The 19,626-nt window shown below is 40.3% G+C and overlaps 2 protein-coding genes across 3 annotated transcripts in view; both read right to left on the minus strand.

The window, feature by feature from the left end:
• The window catches only part of Kat60 (katanin p60), a 38,425-nt gene extending 24,447 nt beyond the window's left edge, over positions 1 to 13,978 (minus strand). The window contains exons 1-2 of one of the 2 annotated variants that reach the window (XM_019040956.2): positions 13,495 to 13,978; positions 12,735 to 12,941 (exon numbers count right to left, since the gene is read on the minus strand). In XM_019040956.2, the coding sequence (XP_018896501.2) occupies positions 12,735 to 12,792 (58 nt within the window). In that variant the 5' untranslated portion in view covers positions 12,793 to 12,941; positions 13,495 to 13,978. The remainder of the gene's footprint in view (positions 1 to 12,734; positions 12,942 to 13,494) is intronic. The other variant, XM_019040955.2, reaches the window with a different exon arrangement.
• Positions 1 to 19,131, minus strand: part of LOC109029988 (katanin p60 ATPase-containing subunit A-like 1) — a 57,714-nt gene extending 38,583 nt beyond the window's left edge. The window contains exon 1 of the mRNA XM_072295915.1: positions 19,068 to 19,131. The gene's annotated coding sequence lies outside the window, so the exon portion shown is untranslated. The remainder of the gene's footprint in view (positions 1 to 19,067) is intronic.
• Positions 19,132 to 19,626: the final 495 nt, after the last annotated feature.

The raw sequence follows: 19,626 nt of genomic DNA on the forward strand, positions 1-19,626 counted from the left end.
ACACCGTGACGTTACATGGTATACACCCAGGTTCGCCTCATGTCAAATTCTCGTAGTCAGATCTAAAATCTCAGCTGCCTGCAACTACACCATTGTCCGAAAAATCGAAAGATAAATATTTACAACTTTGCTGATAAATTCGTATTTTATCACAGGCAATTTGGCAATGTCGGCGTTTCAAACGGTGTTTTTCTTTAACGCGACAAATTTACTACTGTGCTTCGGCACACTGATTAGCCGCGCTGATTTGGACCGGGGGTAACTAGCGCGGATAATCGAAAACCGCGGAAAATCAGAGGGTATACGAGGCAGAATACAAGTGTTAACACGGTGTACTCATCCTAGAAAGAAATCCATCAATTTAACTGGCAATATTTACGATGTAACAGTGTTTCCGATTCATTGGTCCATGATTGAACCGTTAATTTTCAGCCTAATTAATATGACTATATGGACTGCATTTTGCAAAAAGGAACCGAGAGCATTGCAATGTTGCTGAGATTGTGCAAACTCATCCTTTGCAGTAAAATAACTGGAATCACGAAAAAATTTGCAATCTACACGGTAATTTTTGTCTCAGATTCACCGTTTTAAGCGAGTAAAATAGAAATTGCCAATGGATAATTTGGTTTCTTTCCAAGACAAAAGAAGTTGCACAATCTTAGTAAAGTTACAATGCTCCTGGTTCCTTTTTGAAAAATGCAATCCATATTAGCTACTTCCGTAGATTGGGGGAAAAAGTATGAAAATTCGATGGCCTGATCTCGTGGAAATCAATGAAATGGAGGCTTTTCAAGAGAAAATGTTATTGCTCTATGCCTGTGCTTCATGGCTGAGTTCGGTCTATTTCTTACGATCGATTTCTGATGCAGAAAATTGGAGGTAACAGATTTAAAAAGGAGAAAATTAAGCGGTTTGCGACGTCATAGGGCGGAATTTTCAGTTCAAACGCTTGTATTTCAACAAATTAGATCACTCTGCCATGACTATTTCAATCATTTATCAATTTAGCAACCAAGGAATTCTTATACTCAATCCACGAGGTATTTTCTACAAAGGGTAAGTATATAATAATTTAGGGTGGCGCGAGAGAAGCAGTTTTCATAAACTTCGCTGCACTCATTAACCGTGTTTGAACCTACTGACAAGATGTCACTCACTTGAGGTCCGCCTTCAATTTCACCGCCTAGGCAACAAACGCACAGGAGAGCGCGAATAGTTACCTGTTCGAGGAACACACATTTCTATCGCTCCATAGGCTTCGATTGAACCGATTAACGATGTTTTTAGCTGTTGATAAGCATCACTCACTTCGGGTTAGCCTTCAATTTTCCCGCATAGGCAACAAACAAACTGTCGAGCAGGAGTAGTTATCTATTTGAAAACACCCGTTAATCTCACTCTGTAAACTTCGCTATTATGAGGGATATAGCTCACTTGTACTTTTGCTTCCTGACTTTCGAACAAAATAGTCCTTGACTATGTGGATTGCATTTAGCAAAAAGGAACCAGCGTGATTCAAAATCGTGTCGATTCTTTTTTCTTTTGAAACTACTATCTATTGGTGTGTACAGTATTAAAATTTAAACATTTTTTCCCCTTTGAAATGAACAATTTTTTTGTGGGATGCAAAGACTGTTTGCAATTCGGGGCTATTTCATAGATAATCATGAAGGAGCAACATTTCAACAACACTGTAATTGCGCTGGTTCCTTTTTGCTAAATGCGATCCATACGTAGGTACGTTTGAGTTTTCTGATATTAAAAAAATAAAATAAAAATTAATAAAACAGAAAAAACCTATTGCAACGGCAACGTTTGGAACCATAAACTGTCTTGTCAGACCACGGTTAAACTTCCCTGACTTATTGTTAGCCGCGTAATTCCTAATCCTCGTAACTCTGTGCGTGAATAATGCGACATACAGGACGTCATTGTGACCTTTACGGCTCATCTAAAAACATCATAACTGCCATTGATTTTCCCATGCGGGTAAGTGCTTTTCACAAATGGGCTGGAAAAGTTTATTCCATCTTATATCGTACCGCCCGATCCTCTAAGTACTGATCCTCATGAACCGGGGGGGGGGGGGGGGGGGGGGGGGGAGGCAGAGAACTTGCGCTACCGGTTTGGCAGCGGTGGAGAGTGCAAGGTAGGTTTCATGGGAAAAAAATCCCACGAAGAAGAAAAAAATCGGTTAACCTACATGACACACCACGATTTTCGATCAGCGCGATCGAACTTTTGGTCACGAAAACCACGAAAACCGAAACAACCGTAACCGCAGGTTGGCAACTTTAACGGCCCTCTACCATACAAAGTTGCCGACATGCTTTAGATTACTTCGCGTCTCACTGAGACCAGAGTCTTTACTCTCCCTACAGGGCATCCTAGAATTAAATCGCCAGACTGGGGAAAAGCGTCGCTAATGAGAAGAAAATTGATGAAAAAACGTGGTCAAAATCAAACTTTTTTCCTCTGTGAAGTCGGTTTCCCAAAAGAACTCCCCGCCGAAACTACGGCTAACCCCCCTCCCCCCCCCCCCCCCCGGGATCCCGATGGAAAGATCATCGTATTCCCTGATTCGCATTGTTTGTACTCTCAATGTCAGTATACAGAGATACGAGTGATAAGTAGATGTGTCAGAGACTCCCTGACTTTTCCACGAATTTCCTGACGTCCCCTGTCCTGATTTTCCCGGTTTTCTAGACTGCCGGCAACCCTGCTTACCCAGCAGTATGGACCGAATATATATATTCAGGGTTTGTCACAGAATTTGGAAAATGAAATTCCCTGATATCCCTGACACATTTTGGTGAAATTCCCTGGCAATTTAAGATATGGCAAATGGCTAAGAAGACATAACTGAAAATAGTTTTTAGGGCACATTTGTAGTCCGAAACCTTAAACCCATTTTAGAAAGCCGCCTGAATAGCCCTTGTGTAATTCATTGATTGAGAGCAGATCATGGTCATGTATCGACATAATTTGACTCTGACGTAGCAACTAAATCAGTCTGTTTGGATCCAAAACTGCCGGAAAAGTCAGAAAAAAGTATGCCGATTGCGACACTACTTTAAGAGGCGAAAACTATAGAAGAAAAAAAATGGTTTTCCTCCTGCCTGGACGTAAAACCCTAGGACACCCTGTATAAACTCGTCATTTTACGGGTTTTTAACTGCGACTTCACAAACTTGATGACAAACCCTGCAGGTATCGAGATGTTGGAGAGAATCCCTACGATCGACGTCACAAAAAATAGCGTTTTAGAAAGAATAAGATTCAACAAATTTTCCCAGACATTTTCTCTGATATTTCCCGGTTTTCCCTCACTTTTTAAAATTCCCTGCCATTTCCCGCTTTTGCCGGTTTTCCTGACTGTGCAGGGTGTCTAGTATTTTTAAATTATGAAAAATCCTGATATGTTCCTGATTCTTCCTGATATTTTATAAAAAATTCCTACCTAATTTTTTAATTTTGAAAATTCCTGATATTTTCCTGATTTTTCTCGACTCTTGGCACGGTAGGCAAAAAGCAGTAAGACTTTCTCCACTGAGGAGATTCCCGTAAGAAAAATTCCTGATAAAACGTCCGATTTTCCTGATCGGCCAAAATTCCTGATATTTTCCGGTTTCTCCGGTTTTTCCTGATGCTAGACATCCTGCTGTGGAAACCCTGTATATTCCTCCGCGTGATCTAAAGCTTCGGTGAAGCGTGCGAACGGAAGTTGGATACCGGGAACCAAAGGCTTTTCCAGCGGGCACGATCTGGCGACGGCGGGGAGCGAGTGACGGTATTTTCCGAGCTTGGAGATCGTTGCACTCGCCGGATCGTGACTCAAAGTCGCTCTTAAGCCCCGGCCGCGGAGGCAAGCGTCTCTCCGTTTCTCATGGCGGAGCCGGGGCAGCCGGGGCCCCCCGCCCGGGGCCGCGCTGCTGCCGTGGAAGCGCTGTGAAAAGTGAACTGTATCGCCGCTCGGAAACGCTCGCTCGTGCATTGAATTGTCCCGACGTGGAGCGGGCGTTCCATTCCGGTGGGACCGGGAAGACAATGGCATCCATGCCCGGAGCCCGGCTCCAGTTCCTGCCTCCTGAGTCCTGCCTGTCAAACCCCGCCGCTTTCTAGGATACCACGGCTAAGCCGCCGAGCTTCGCCCGCCCGGGTCGTCTCCGGCATCCGCCACCGCAGCGTCCTAAGTTCGGCAGGGTGTCGAGGTTTTCTTCATTTCGGGAAATCCTCATGAAATCCTGAATTTTCCTGCTTTCAAACTGCTAAATCCTCATTTTGTTCTGATTTTTGACTGCTGCTTCCTGATTTTTCCGATTTTTGACTGCTATATCCTGATTTTCCCTGCTTCTTGACTGCGAAATTCTGATTTCACAATTTTGTCCAAATCCTAATTTTTTGCGGAGAAAAATTAATATTTCTGCATAAGCGCATACGGCAGCAGAACTCTAGAATTAATAGCTCCATGACAAAATCCGATCGGACGGCCGACTTTCCTCAAATCCTGATTTTACTGCTAAATCCTGATTTTTGACTGATTAGTCCTGATTTTTCCTGATCTTTGACTGCTACTTCCTGATTTGTCCTGATTTTTGACTGCGAAATCCTGATTTTATATTTTTTTCCAAATCCCGATTTTTTTTTAAAAAGATTCACGGCTCCACCTAAAATTTTGGGAATAAGTTTTGGGCTTGACTCCAAAAGCGCAGGAAAAAGTTTCGGGACTGCGCCTAAAAATCCCGGAAAAGTTACGGGACTCATTCCGAAAGTTCCGGGAAAAGAGTCCAAGGGTGCAGGGCAAAGTTTCGCGGCTGCACCTTAAAAGTTTCGAGCCTGACTCCAAAAGTGCGAGAAAAAGTTTCGGGGCCGTGCTTAAAATTTTGGAAAAATTTCGGGACTAGGCCCGAAAGCCTCGGGAGAAGTTTTGGGACTGAGTCCGCAAGTTCCAGGAAAAGTAAGGAACTGGAAACAAACTGGAACCGAAACGAACTATATAGAACTAGAATGGAGATTCTGATAATCAGCCAAAATGTCGAGTTTTTTACTTCAACTTTTCCGGATTAAAAGGAGAACCGGATAGGAGACGTGATCATCGATGTACAGAGAACACCGGAACCGGTTGGCAGTGCCGTGACATTACAAAAGATCTGCGATGAAGATTTTGGCTCCGGCAGCTGTAGCTATAACCTGTCTGTTTTGGCTGCAGTAAAAATCTTCCGACATGTGTTATGACTGCCGTAAAAACTTCAGCGACTTGCTAGCATGCTCTGACCTGGAAGCGTCCAGCAGGAAGCGATTGTACCGGACTGATCCGATGATCCGATGAGTGCATGAGACGAGTCCTCGTCCTTTGTTGCCAATAGTCAATGACTTCTGCGGTTCTGCGAATCCTTCGCGGTCAGCTCAATGAATTGTTATTGTCAGCCCGGGTGCGATGATAAAGTTTTGGCGAACAATAATATAAGAGTCGAACTACATGGGGGAATTAATCTGGTTGTGCATTGTTTCACAATACGCATGAGAAGTTAATTCATGGTGTCTAGTTTTCTTGGCAAAGCTCATTCCCTGATTTTTCCCTGATTTTCCTTGATTTTCAGGAGCTCATTCCCTGATGAGAAACCGAAGTTTTCTCCCACTTCCTCAGGATTTTCTTAGGGAAAAAAATATAAATTTCCAGAGTTTTAGGTATGAATATCAATTTTAATTAATCTTACAGCCACTTCTTTGGCGCACGTCAAATTAGACCGCCTTTGAAAACAAAATGATCCTTTTTTGGTTGGAGAAGAGCTTACCTGTTTCTGGAACGGATTCCCTGATTTTCCCGGTAAATTTTAATTCCCTGATGAATCCCGGTTTTTCCCGGTTTTTAAAAAATTAGACACCATGAGCTAATTTTACACAGGGCTCAAGCGCTTGACGCTCATAAGATTTGGAATTCGTGACAGAAGAAAAAAAATGTTTAGGGCTTAACATTTTTCGACGCACAATTGGACGAGTCAATCAGAAAGGCGGGACATGAAATTTTTGACGAAAACTGCAAATTTTGGTATTTATTCGTCATATTTTAAATTTTAAGGGGTGCTTCTAGAGGAAAATTTCACTATGAAACCAATGAAATCGATTTTAAACCCTCAAAGATTTGTATGAACGGAGTTATAAGATTTTAAAGTTCTCAAATTTTGACCGACCTCCCTCATTGACTCGATCCCCACAGTGCGACGTTTCGAACCCAATTAAGCTTTATTTCTGCATACCGAATGCATACCTGCAACATCGCCAGATCAGTTTTAATTTCAGAGAAGTGGCTGGGTCATGCGTCGCATTACTTGCAATGTACTTCTACTTATGTCTCCTTTTAACAACTTGGAGTGGAGTACTTCATAGTTCCTCCTTTTCCCCCTTTGAGAATAATTTAGCTCTATAATTAAAAGAATTGGCTACGGCCCATTTTAAGAGTATACAAACCCCAAAGTTGTGCTTTAAACGTTATTTGTATTCAGAGAAAACTCTTAACCTAAAACTTTCGTGATTGCTAATCCTTTTATGACAATATTAGGTGCCACCTTCCATTTTACACTGGAAAAAAAACACATTGGATCTAGAGTCCAGACTCTTGAAAACATTGACAATAAAAAGGACTCTTGATTCAATCAGATTTAAGCTTAAATCAAAAGGAAATCCGCTCAAATTAAGAGGCTGGGTTCTTGATTTAAGCTTAAATCTGATTAAATCAAGAGTATTTTTTCTTGTCGATGTTTTTTAGAGTCTGGGTTCTAGATCCAATGTGTCCCCCCCCCCCCCCCCCCCCAGTGTAGGTATCCGTAAATGCGGGTATTTTGATCGTATTTATAAAGAAAACCTTCTGACAATAATTCCGACTTCGGGACCATTGACAGAGCGACTCTCAAACGGGAAAAAACCCTTGAATTATCACGTTTACGGTCCAAAAAACCTACGAATATAAACGCGGGCCGAATCAGCAAAGCAAGGAGCAAAGCAGCAACACTCATTACCTGGAATTTGAAGATTCCAAAACATGCTTCTCACCTTGGATAATTATTTCCCCTTTTCAGAATAAAGATTTCTGACACGGGGATTTTTGCTGCAAAACGTTATCTGATTTCAGACCTAATTGGAGCTCCGAATCGTTATTGTTCCTGCGAATGATAATAATTTATAATATAAATGAGAGAAAGTTGCACAATCTTCGTACAAGCTCGACGGCGCTGAACAGGTTTTCGCAGTTCCGCTCTTCATTTCTGGGTCTTAGTCGGGCGAGAGCGAAAGCGCCCGTTGACAGAATCTTTCTGGATGTAACGTGAACTAAGCCCTGAGAACCCTCCGGCGTGTCTACGTTCGGCGACACGAGAATTCGGGCGCCGTTCGACGAAAGGCACTCAGGTTACGGGGAAGGAAGAGGAAAGCTTGGTGTTACTCAATCGATCACCAAAAAAAAGGTAGGTGCAACTGAGCAAGCTCGGCACCTATACTGCCGTGCTAAGGCAGAACGCCGTATGAACTAATCGTTGCCAAATTTCCGTGGAGAAACAACGAATTTTTAGGAAAATTTGTAAATATTTCTTTTCCGATTTTTCGGCGGATTTTGCTCGAAATTTGATCTAAAAAGTCTGAAAATTTCAATGAAAAGTATTCATAACTTTCTTTCCTGACTTTCAAGCAAAAAAGTCCTTGACTATATGGAGGTAGGTACATTTGAGTTTCCTGATATTAAAAAAATAAATAATCATAAAATACAATGAAAATTAATAAAACAGAAAAAAACTATTCCAACGGCAACATTTGGAAGAATAAACTGTCTTGCCAGACCACAATTAAACTTCCCTGACTTAGCCGCGTAGTTCCTAATCCTCATAACTTTGTACGTGAATAATGCGACATACACTGCCGTGCTAGGGAAGAACACCGTATGAACTATCAAGCGTTGCCGAATTTCCGTGAAAAAACAACGAAGTTTCAGGAAAATTTGTGAAAATTTCTCTTCCGATTTTTCGGAGGATTTTGTTCGAAATTTGATCTAAAACGTCTGAAAATTTCGATGAAAAATATTCATAACTTTCTTCAAAAATGGATAGTTTTTTAGAGAAAATTTGGCAACAATTGAATGCTCATACGGCGTTCTTCCTTAAAAAGCACGGCAGTATAAGCCAGGGATGCAGGATCTTTCAAGCTTCCACGTTTTCATGCGCCCGCTGAATATTCATTTTTTCGAGAGACGAACAGTCATCGTTTTCGTTCCGAATACCGTAAGATTCATTAGAGTTGTTCTTTCAAAATTTAGCACTTAAGTAACGTCAAAATTAGATTCTCAAAAGGGAAAAATAACCAAATAAATCCAAACAAAGGACGACTCATTGAAGTCGGTTTAAGGAAACTCTACATATCGTGCTCAGATACCTATCTTTTTTCCCGACGACACTATGATAAGTACATTTAAATAATGCATTTCTCGAAAAATTGGCAATATCGCGATAAATATCACTGATGGTTAACTTCATCGCCACAAGAGGCAACGTTGGAAATGAGCTGGGGTGTAAGAAAACAATCATAACTTCAATAAATGTAGCATGCAACGAGTCCTAGCTGAGCGAGCTTCATCATATCGAGTGAATGCAACTATTCGAGCTCTTAGGATGTCCGTGTTGCATACGCCCGGAGTTGATGGCGTTTTGACCGCAGCAGACACCAACTGCCTTGCCAGGGGCGCGGCGCGGCGCGCGCTCGCAATGGAACGGGTCAATGAGAGGAGCCATACAAAATGTGGAAACAGTAAAAGCTCACATCGATACGGAGTGTAGAGGTTTTAGAGGTGGTTTCATTGATTTTCTATTCCTTTAAGAGGAACCCCATACAATTTATAATGTGAAGAAATTTACCTCAAAATTTGCAGTTTTGGTCGATAAGTTCCCGTCCGACGTCTCTGAAAATATCGTTTTATGGTGCGGCAGGGATCTAAGCTGACAAAGTGCCTTCAATTCTTCATTTATACTTCAATGACATATCTTTGACATAAATAGTTTCGCTGCAAACCATGCTCAGCACATCGCGATATTGAAACTGAATCTAAAAATATTCTCACATCTCGCTATAGCTATTTGTGCCTGGGATATATAATTTTGTGGGTGGTGTAGACAAAGAAATGAGTGTGTTCTACCATGTAGGATACTCGTGGTAAAGCTACCGTTGGCGCCGCGCCGTGCCGCGGGTGAAGTGACGAGTACGTAGGCGAGCAAAACGCCTTCAACTCCGTGCGTATGCAACACGGACATCCATGGAGACCGAATAGTTGCATTCAGGAGTTAGAATGATGTATTGTCTTCGTCGCATTCGAAAGCAACTTATTGTTAGAGCGTTTTGCTTACATTTCTTGCACCGCAACTGAATTCCAGCTTTGTCTACTGTGCCAATGAAAAATGCCTGCTCTTTATCGCGTCATTGTCCCTTTCCGGAATGATGCATTGAATTTTTAAAAATAAATCAACGTTGTCGTCCCTTTCCGGAATAATGCATTGAATTTTTAAAAATAAATCAACGTTGTCGTCCTAAAATGTGGGCTGCAACCCCTACCTTCTCTGATCTAAGAACGACGAATGCGGTGAAGTCGTTTCATGGCCACTTCAGGAAAAATTGGAGCGCGCATTTTATCATATCAGTGTTTTTTTTTCGCAGAAGAGATAGAGAAAAGTCCGATCAGATACGTAAATCAACCTACGGTTAATTCAGAGCCCAAAGCGGCAGGGCCCGAATCTTGCAAAAAATATGTCTTAAGCTGACTCCACACGCTGAAAATGGAGTCCTCAAAATGAGACATCGGTGTAGCTGTTGAATGTCGACCCTCGAAACCCTTTTTCAGCTATTGTTTACTTCATACAAAACATATTTCGAACCTGTACAAATGTACCACATTTTGTAGTACTACGGGAAACTTCAGCGACGAAGCAACAAGCAACGAAGGTAAATTGCTATTTTTCGTGACACTATTGACATTTTATCTGACTTTTTCAAATTTCCAGACATTTCCTGGGTTTCCCTGACCGTGACAAGCTTGTCCACCGGACCCTCTGCGCATACCCTCTCTATGAAGATACCCTACCGTTGCCCATACTCTAACTGCGCGGTTTCCTCACCGACGCGACGGTAGACACCCTGTCCCGGTTTCACCTCACGCCAGCGGGAGGAAATAGCGTCACAGAGACACACATACACCCACACACAAAGCGGCAGAACGGCGAATGGGATAGATAAGATTAAAGGAATAGTAATTAGTGTATCTATTACCTAACGAGTGCCGCAGGTGGCTTGCACCTATTCCACAGGTGGCAACAGCGATAATGGCTTTGCGAAGAGAGAGAGGGAGAGAGGGGACGAGAGAGAGAGGTTCGGAGCGGCAAGTCAGGACCAAGGTCTAGTAAGTGTGTGCGATTCTCTGTTCTCTGCTCTCTCGCCGTCGATTCCTTGACCTAGTCATTACCGCGGGAGTCGTAAGATTTCATTACAGCTCAGCTTTGATTCTTTCCTAGGATCCTCCCCCCTCCCCCGAGGGGGGAACCAACCTACGGGCCGCCGGAGACAAAGTGTCGTGGAAACACCGTACCACGTACCCACCGTACTGCCCGTCAGACCGCCTGCATTGTGATACTCTGTATTGCAGCGATCCGAAGACTAGGGTCATCCCTAGATTGAGGGATTTTTCAGCATTTCCAGGGATCTAAAGATCATTTGGGGAATCTAGAGATTTTTTACCGAAGTAAGCGAATAATGAGTAAAAAAACGGCTGTTTTGCAATCTTTTTAGCTTCGAGTCGACGGAAAATAGGTATTCTTTCATCTAAATATATTTTATTGGCAATAACATTTTCCCACTTGACGTGTAACAAAGGGGTTGCAGAAGTGAAATGAAATATATGAAAGATTGGAAATGTCTGAAATATTTCATGAAATTTCAAAAACTTGTGAAAAAAATGAGAAGTATTAAACATGTATTTATTCACGGGCTGGGGGTATGCAACACACGCTAAAAAACACCAAAAAGCAAAAACCATTTGCCTTTCATTTAATTTTGCATTTTTTAATTTCGAAAATATTTTTCAAAATCTTTCATAATTTTCTAAAATTTCATGAAATATTTCACAAGAAACTTCAAGATTTTATTTACTTATCATGAAAAATGACAACCCTGTATAACGATTGCGTCATTCTATACACTTGACAGTTCAACAATATGAAAAACAATAACATATCCTCGATTCATATTTATTCATCTCATAGGCTTGTTTATGCATTTTGCACCAATTTCGGAGGGCAGCAAAATTCAAGCAAGTCAATTAGACTTTAATATTGCAAATTGATGAATCAAATGGCGCCATAATCCTTTATATAAAAATGACAGTTTTTCGCAGGTCAAAGGATTGTTTGGGGATACCTATAGGAGTAAATCTGGGGATTTAGGGATTTTTTTTTCTTCCTGACTAGGGATTTTACTTCATATCACTGCTGAAGCACTTATCATTTAGAGTGAAAAACAAGCAGGAAGTTTTATTTTATTAGATATCTCCGTGAAAAATTTGTAATACCTCTCCCTCCGAAGCCTATTTTACCTACCTCTGAAAATACCAAGTTATATGAATGTAGAGTGAAATTCGCCCTGAAAGAGGGGAGTTAACTCTGCAAGAAGAATAAGTAGTTTCCATTTTGCACTCATATCACCTGCGTTGTTCAGAGGCTATGAGAGCCCGAATCTTGTTGGCCAATTTACTAAGGGCTGAAAATTGCGTCAAGAATGTCCAATTGACTTTTCGATCGCTGATTATGGTTTGAACCGTCCAGGAACTAAGGATGGGTTGCGTCTGCTATAAAACAAGCTCAACTAGAAGTGGGGAAAGAAAAGAATAGACAAATGTCACATCAGATAATGGCACCATTCAACATAAATTTACATGATAACCAATGGGCCAACTGATGATTGATGCACCCAGATTGATGTGACATTTGACTATTCTTTTCTTTCCCAAGTTCTAGCATATAGCATAGGTTAAGAAATTATTTAATGTGAGTACTTAGAGAAAGAACGGGTAAAAGGGCATACTGATTTTTTGTAAAAAAAAATCCGTAGAAATGCTGAGAAATTCCTAAATCTAGGGATAACCCTAAACTTTGGATCACCGCAATACAGCATATCATAAAGCGGTTGGTCTAACAGGCAGAAAATTGAGTACACTGTACGGTGTTTTCACGACCCTTTGTTTCCAGCCCTCTGTAGGTTGGTTCCCCCTTCGATGGAGGAGGAAGGATCCTGGGAAAGAATTAAAGCTGAGTTGTGATGAAATCTTACGATTTTTGTGGTAATGACTAGGTTGAGGAATCAATGGCGAGAGAGCCAAGAATAGAAAATCGCACACGCCTGCTTACACCTAAACTTTTATGAGATATTGTAGGTAAAAACAAAGAAAAAAAAATCATTAAAATTCCCTTAGTTGCTAGGTTGCTACTCAAAAATTACTTCAGTATGTTGAGAGATTTTCTTTGCTTCAAATAGAGATGAGCGCTCATCTAGCCTCATAACCAATCTGAGAAAATGCACTCACTTAAGTAAGTGAACTTACTAGGTAGGTACCTATAGTTCGAGAAATAACTATAAAGGCAAGATTAGAAAAAATTCATGCACATGCATTGAGTTAAGTTTACAAAGATAAAAATGAAGGAGAAACTCACCAGATTTTACACGGGTATAATCACGCCTTGTCTCATTTAATGTAAGTGCATTTAACATTTTCACAGCTCCAGCTCACTAAGGTGAAGTTATTCCAATTTCGTACACTTGTACTTGCATCACAATATCACTTGAAACTGTTGATGGAAAAATACGAATCCAACGGAACACTGCTGTGATTTAATCCAGGATCCGACCGAGTGCACTACCTAAGCACGAAAAAAAAGATATTCGAGTATGAAATGAAATCTAGACTACCGAAGGCAGAAAGAAGCGTAATATACTAGCGTTGTGACACTTGAGGCACTCGGTACCAGACAAATGGTAATTAGATATAACAACTAATGAGAATTTGAAAAACATTTTAGGGTGCTCTCTATTGTGAAATGCCTGATACTAACGTTGAAGAGCTACGATTGAAGATCAAGGGCATTCACTCCTGACATAATGCAAGTGATTGAATAGTTACACCTTGATAGATACATATGATAAGTATGATGAGCTCCCAATTGAATATGGAGAAAGATAGATGTCCTCTGGCACCGAATGATAGGTAAGGACCTCAGCGATGGGCCATTTCGACGTCAACAAGAAATTAGGTTATGATTTTCAGACGAGCACATCTGGTCAGAAACTATGAGCGTAAAGATGCTGAAAGTTGAAAATAAAAAGTCTTCAACAGACTAATCATTTTCAAGGGATGATACTGATTTCTGAACATACACAAAGAAAGTTTGTGCTTATTGAGGAGACAAGTCTAACCTTTCACTCAGCAGGTGACAAGCATATTTTCAAACGTATTTTTCTCATCTAAGTACGGAATCTAGCTCACCTTGAACGTAAAACTTATGAAGAAAATAGAATTAAAGGATAGGGAAGGGAATATAATGATGTAGTTGAAATATTGTCAAGATACGGAGGTGGGATTGCATCAAGAACGCCCCTTTTTCACTTTTGATTTCGCGATCGTATCCGAACAGACGGTCACCGACTAAAATTTAGATTCTTAACGCACTTGAACTCGAAACGATGAATTACAGTTATGTAAGATTTGAGATCATTTCGGAGAAAAATTATCCGCAAAATTTGACACTAACTCGAAATTTAAAGTGGAACAAAAAAGCGGATTGCGGCCACAGAATATTCACGATCACAATCAGTCAGTAATCAAGAAACCGAAACACAAAACAATCACTAGCGCGCTCGCACGGCGAAGATCCGACCTCTGCAAACTGTCGGAGGTAACTGGCGGGCAATGGAACGATTTCAAACTACCGCTCGAGGTGGGACATGTCCGCAGCTTGCGTTTTGCTTTTGCTTTAATCTAATCCCAAGTTCTTGTCACAGAAGGTTGAGAGGGCTGAGGGGCAAGAAGAAACTTGCACTCTCGATATACCGCCTTTAAATCCGCATAAAAACTTTTATCCTGAGCGGATTCGGGTTCGAGAAGAAACAAGCCAAGCCAGAACCAGTTTTTCACCAATACTCTTACATAATTCATTTCACTGTCTTTTCTTGCTGATCATTTTCCTTCCTTCGTTTTGCTGTCTGCATGAGCTTTTAGCTTTCGATGCTTTGTTTTTTCTGCTTCTGCTTGTCATCGAGACAAACCGAATGTTGTAGGTACAATCACAAGCGTGTCGTGTTTATTAAATGACTCAATCTAATTTATGACTCTGTTATTCTATCCAGTATCACTGCCATGGCAACCGTCTTCATTATCGTAGTTCAATGAAATAATGCGCGTTTGCTTAATTACGTCAAGGGAATTCTTCATGCTGCTTTTCTTTGATTTAATTAATTATTTATTTTTTATTTTTTATTTCGCCATAAAAAAAATGAAAGGCCATAACTTTTCCCATTCAAACTTGCCCCAAGTTTAACTTAGAACTGATTGGTTGTGGGAGTTTACAATAAACATGCGATGTTAGCCCTAGGTCGAATAGTTTTCCTGTCTATTTTACTTCTGAAAATTCTGAGTTGAGGACACTATTCAGTGCTCACTAGAGCCCTTTTTTGCCACTAGTTTACTGTAACTCAAAGACGATTAATTTTTGCGTCATACTTTCGCGCCCTCCAGGATAGCATGCTAGTCTTTTTTTTTTTCACCAAAGCAGGAAGCACAGTAAGTGATGTTTTCTGATATTAAAGAGGGCTAAAAGTGGTTTTATACCTAGGTATTCTTTTTTTAAAAAAATCTTAAAAATGCAAATCGTTCTCCAAGCAACTTCTAGACATCTCACAGATTACTACTCGGTCTGAGGTGTCAAGGAATCGCATGTCGATGGCTAAATGCGGAAAATGCGTATCGTACCTCAATTGCAACGAATAATAATCTCCAACTATACTTTATAAGTCAATAGAGGGTCAATTTCAGAAGTCTCATATCCCATTGAAAGGCACACATCACACGGAAGGTCCCTCTAGAGGCCCCTGGCGACGTTTGTAGAGATAACTATTCGGTCACGGCTGTAGAGGGATTGCATATTGGAAATTCAGAAGGGGATTTTTCCGTGCCTCCGCGGAAATCTGACGATTGTCATTTCATGGTCAACATTTGAGCTTAAGGAGCTCCAATCTAACTCCAAAAATCACTTCATTATCGCTGCTGTTCAGTGTTATATTTAACACAAACTTGAGTCCAGAGAAAAGAAGGTTGCTCTATGCGGATCCGATAAAAATTATAAAATGTATTTATTATTTGATGTATTTCTAAGTTTATAAATTCTTCAAGAGTTGGTTCACCTAAGCCTCTGAGATAGTTTCTGCCAAGATGGTGCTGTTCTAGGTAGAGATCAAAGTTTTCCGGGAAAATCAAATCACTGGATATGGAAACGAAGAAAAAACCACGAACGCTCTCAGGGGCTCTTCGAAGTGTGAGTGATTTTTGTGTATTGTGTGCATGTATGCGATTACTGTCAAAGTTTCCTAGAATAATACATTTTCGCTGAGAATTCCAGGGAACGAGAAAGCTCCCTCTTGGATCCCTAGTCTCGGGGCCGATGGATGGAAATGTGCGCGGCACGACGCTCTAATCGCACTTAGTGTAGGCTGGGGAAAAACGACGTATGGACATTCAGATGCTGTAAAATTGACTTTGATAAAATTTAAATTTTCCAGTTACCTTGGGAATATTTTCCCTCCAATATCTGAGAGAAATTTACTTACAGTGTAATCTGAGGTTTTTGGAAATTTCGAGGGAAATTATTAATGATCTTCCCTAAAAATTAAGGGAAATTCCCCTAAAATTCCCTAAAATTAATCCCTAATAATTATTAAGTCTCAGACCGGAGTAAATCTGGAGGAAGAACGCCGTATGAGCCTTCAGAAGGTGCCAAGTTTCCTCCGTTAAAAACCGAAATTACTGGGAAATTTGTGAATATTATTTTCCACAATTTTCAGAAAATTTCGCACGCAATCCAACCTAAAATATCTGAGAATTTCGATGAAAAATATGCATGAATGCTGCCAGAAATACATGTTTTATCGAGGGAAATTTGGCAACTCTCGAATGTTCGTGCGACGTTCTTCCTCAACACAGAGCAAATGTGGGAACGACAAAATTTTTATGGAGCGTTCTCCTTTTAGCACGGCACACGGTGGATCGAGTCAATAGGAGAGGTCGGACAAAAGTTGGAAACTATAAACGCTTATAATTCCGTCTGTGCAAAACTTTGAGGTTCTAAAAGTGATTTCAATTGTTTCCTCGTGAAATATTCTGCTACGGGCACCCCTTAAAAATTAAAATGTGACAAAATTGACGTCAAAATTTGCAGTTTTAGTAAAAAATCCCTGCTTAACATGATGAGTACAAATGAGTAGAAAATCAAAGGCATATGAATAAAATTTCAATTCGATTATGAATATAAAATTTCAACTCAAATGAATAGAATTTCAACTCATATGAATAGAATTTAACTCATATGAGCAGGATTTCTTTATTCAGTTTGCGCCAACTCATGTGACTAGAGATTCCAACTCATATGACTAGAGATTTCAACTCTCATGAGTCAGCGTTGAATCTACCTTGACCGATATCTCAGAAACTAGACACCGCATCAAAAAAATTATAAGAACAAATTTTATATTTTTCAAATTTATCTACGATGTCGGTGTCTCCTGATAGAAACAGCATTTCTGAAAAATGAATAAAATTGAATTCATATGAGTTGAACTTTTCTACTCTTATGAATAGAATATTCTAGTGATATGAGTAGGATTTCTACACTGGAAAAAAAAATACATTGTATCTAGAGTCCAGACTCTTAAAAACATCGACAAGAAAAAATACTCTTGATTCAATCAGATTTAAGCTTAAATCAAAAACCAAGCCTCTAAATTTGAGCGGATTTTCTTTTGATTCAAGCTTAAATCTGATTGAATCAAGAGTCCTTTTTCTTGTTAATGTTTTCAAAAGTCTGGACTCTAGATCCAATGTGTTTTTTTTTATTATTATTATTTTTCCGGTGTACTCATATAAATAGGAAGTTCTACTAATGCGAGTTGGCGAATTCTGAATAGCCTACTCGTCATTTTTAGCAGGGATTTCATGTCCGACCTCTCTGATTGACTCGATCCACTGTGCTGGAGTAAGTTAAAGTAATTCGTTGGAGAGCACGGTCGCGTGACTGATGATATGTTTACGTTGCCTCATTGTCAGGCGCAGCTTTTTCACACGCGGAAGCCGAGCGCCGATCGCCGAATAGGCCGCTCGTTTGCTCGCCGTCTCCGAAGTCGACCTCGTTCAAGGCGAAACAGAAGAGTTCCAACAAAATATCCCTGTTTGAGTGTTTAGCGACGCGAGCATGACGCTTTAATTGCTCGGGCATCCGAAGCTTTGCTCACGAAGCTTCGCTATCAACCGAAAGCACGTACTAATACGTGTGGACACACTTAACTCGCTGCGATTTGTTGAAGGAAGTGTTTTTAAAATTTAGGTTGTTTCTTTTTGGTGTAAAAGCTCTCGGAGAGAAATGTGTAGAGGAGGACTAGTGGATAGTGGAAGACTTGAACGCCCGGAGGGCGGGGTAACGGGGTTGTGGGCTGTGGGGTGAGGGGGGGAGGCAAGCTTAGGGATTGTGTGGGTCTTATTCAGAAAAATTGGGAAAATTTAAACATTTGGACGCAAATTAAACTGCTCTTGGGTTTCTTAGCAGGGCCGGATTAAGGGGTTGACCACATGGGCCGCGGCCCATGGCGGCAAATTTTGCATTTTTTTTTAAATGTGGGTATAAAAAAAATCGGATTCGGAAAAAAAAATTATCAAAGAGATAAGAGGACAAAATTTCTCTTTCCTGAGAGTATAGTAATTTCTAATTTTGTCGTTTTTCGGTGATACAAGAAACAGCATCTTTAATTAGTCGAGTTAAAAGAGGAGCTAAACACGCAATTTGGCCCGGAGCTTAGCGCAGAGAGGAATGATGACGATGACTTGAGATGAAAAGGACAATCCCGCGGCGCAGCGGTCGGCATGTAACATATATTAGCGCCTACAAGACTGCATGAATACTTCACCCATTGCGCCAAACACAGTGCGGTCAGGAGCGGTTGCCGTGAAACGCATAGCGCCTACAAGACTCCAGGAATACTTCACGCATTGCACCAATCACACTGCGATCAGCGTGGCGCAGCGGCGGAAGTTAAAATTATTAAACCACATTTATGTTTGTTCTTTCATAATTTTTTTGTTCATTTCTTATAAATGGAGGACCTTGTCCACACAGAGATAGGTTTATGGAACTTAACTTTTGCGTCAAGTTCCGGGAAATTTTGCTGGTAGTGTTGACAGGGCTTTCGCTTTCGCAAAAAATGTATCCAACGCGAGAGGGTAAACGCGTCTTATGCACCCTTTCTCCTCCGGCACATTCACTTGATGGTTTTTATTAATGTTTAAAAACAAATGAGAAGGGGGCGGCAAAATACAGGCGGCCCATGCGGCAAGTAGGTAAATCTGGCCCTGTTTCTTAGATAAAATTTTCGACTGATTTCAGATTTTTCCAGTTTAGAATTTTCATATGGATTTGGGTTCTTTTCGAAACCAGACAACCTTTTTTCAGTTATTTTAATAAAATAATCGAAATTTTTGAAAAACAGTAAAAGCGGTATTAAAACTTTTAAAACTTTTTTGAAAAACTCACGCTTTCACTAATTTGTTATTTTTCGATTCGTTCATGTTAAAACTTGAAATTGTATACAATTCTTAAACCTATTTTGAGGTTGTCATGACGCCTACTTTTTCTTGCAAGAACTTTAAATTCCACACGATTTCTGATGTAAACACTTCACTTTACATTTGATTTTTACAATAAAACTTATACAAAGGAAAAATTTCAAACCTTCTATGCTCCGCTTGATGTCTATATCCTTTTGCTGGACACGGCTCACTGTTACCCTTTTTCTAAAAGTTATGTGCATTTAGGAGTTCTTGCTATATCAGGACCGGGATGGTTTTTAAGAGATGAAGAGGCAAGATTAAAAGCCAATTGGCAGAAATTTATTGACACTCTGATAAAGCTTTTGTGATAATTTGATCAAAATTGGACGATGATTTACTGAAAACTGGCGACAGGGTGTCTCAGAGTCAAAAGGACCCACCGTAAAAAATTGTAAAAATTCATAAATCGAGGACTCATTTTAACTATATGTCTTAAAGTTCTGTCAAATTCCATGGAACATAAGGTATCAATGGCCATAGTTGCTAAGGCACCGCTTCAAAATAAAAGTATATTACAACTACTTCTACCTCTGAGTCGCGCTTCTGATGATGATCCAATTAACGGGTCGAAACGCGCGTCGGATAGTTTCGAATTTTCTCTGACTAGTGACTTTTTAAATTTTTAAATTTTATTTTTACTTCTACCTCCTTCCTTTGAATGGTACATTGCTTGAAAGTCG

The sequence above is a fragment of the Bemisia tabaci genome, chromosome 2 (assembly GCF_918797505.1).
Source record: "Bemisia tabaci chromosome 2, PGI_BMITA_v3".
Lineage (NCBI taxonomy): Eukaryota > Metazoa > Arthropoda > Insecta > Hemiptera > Aleyrodidae > Bemisia > Bemisia tabaci.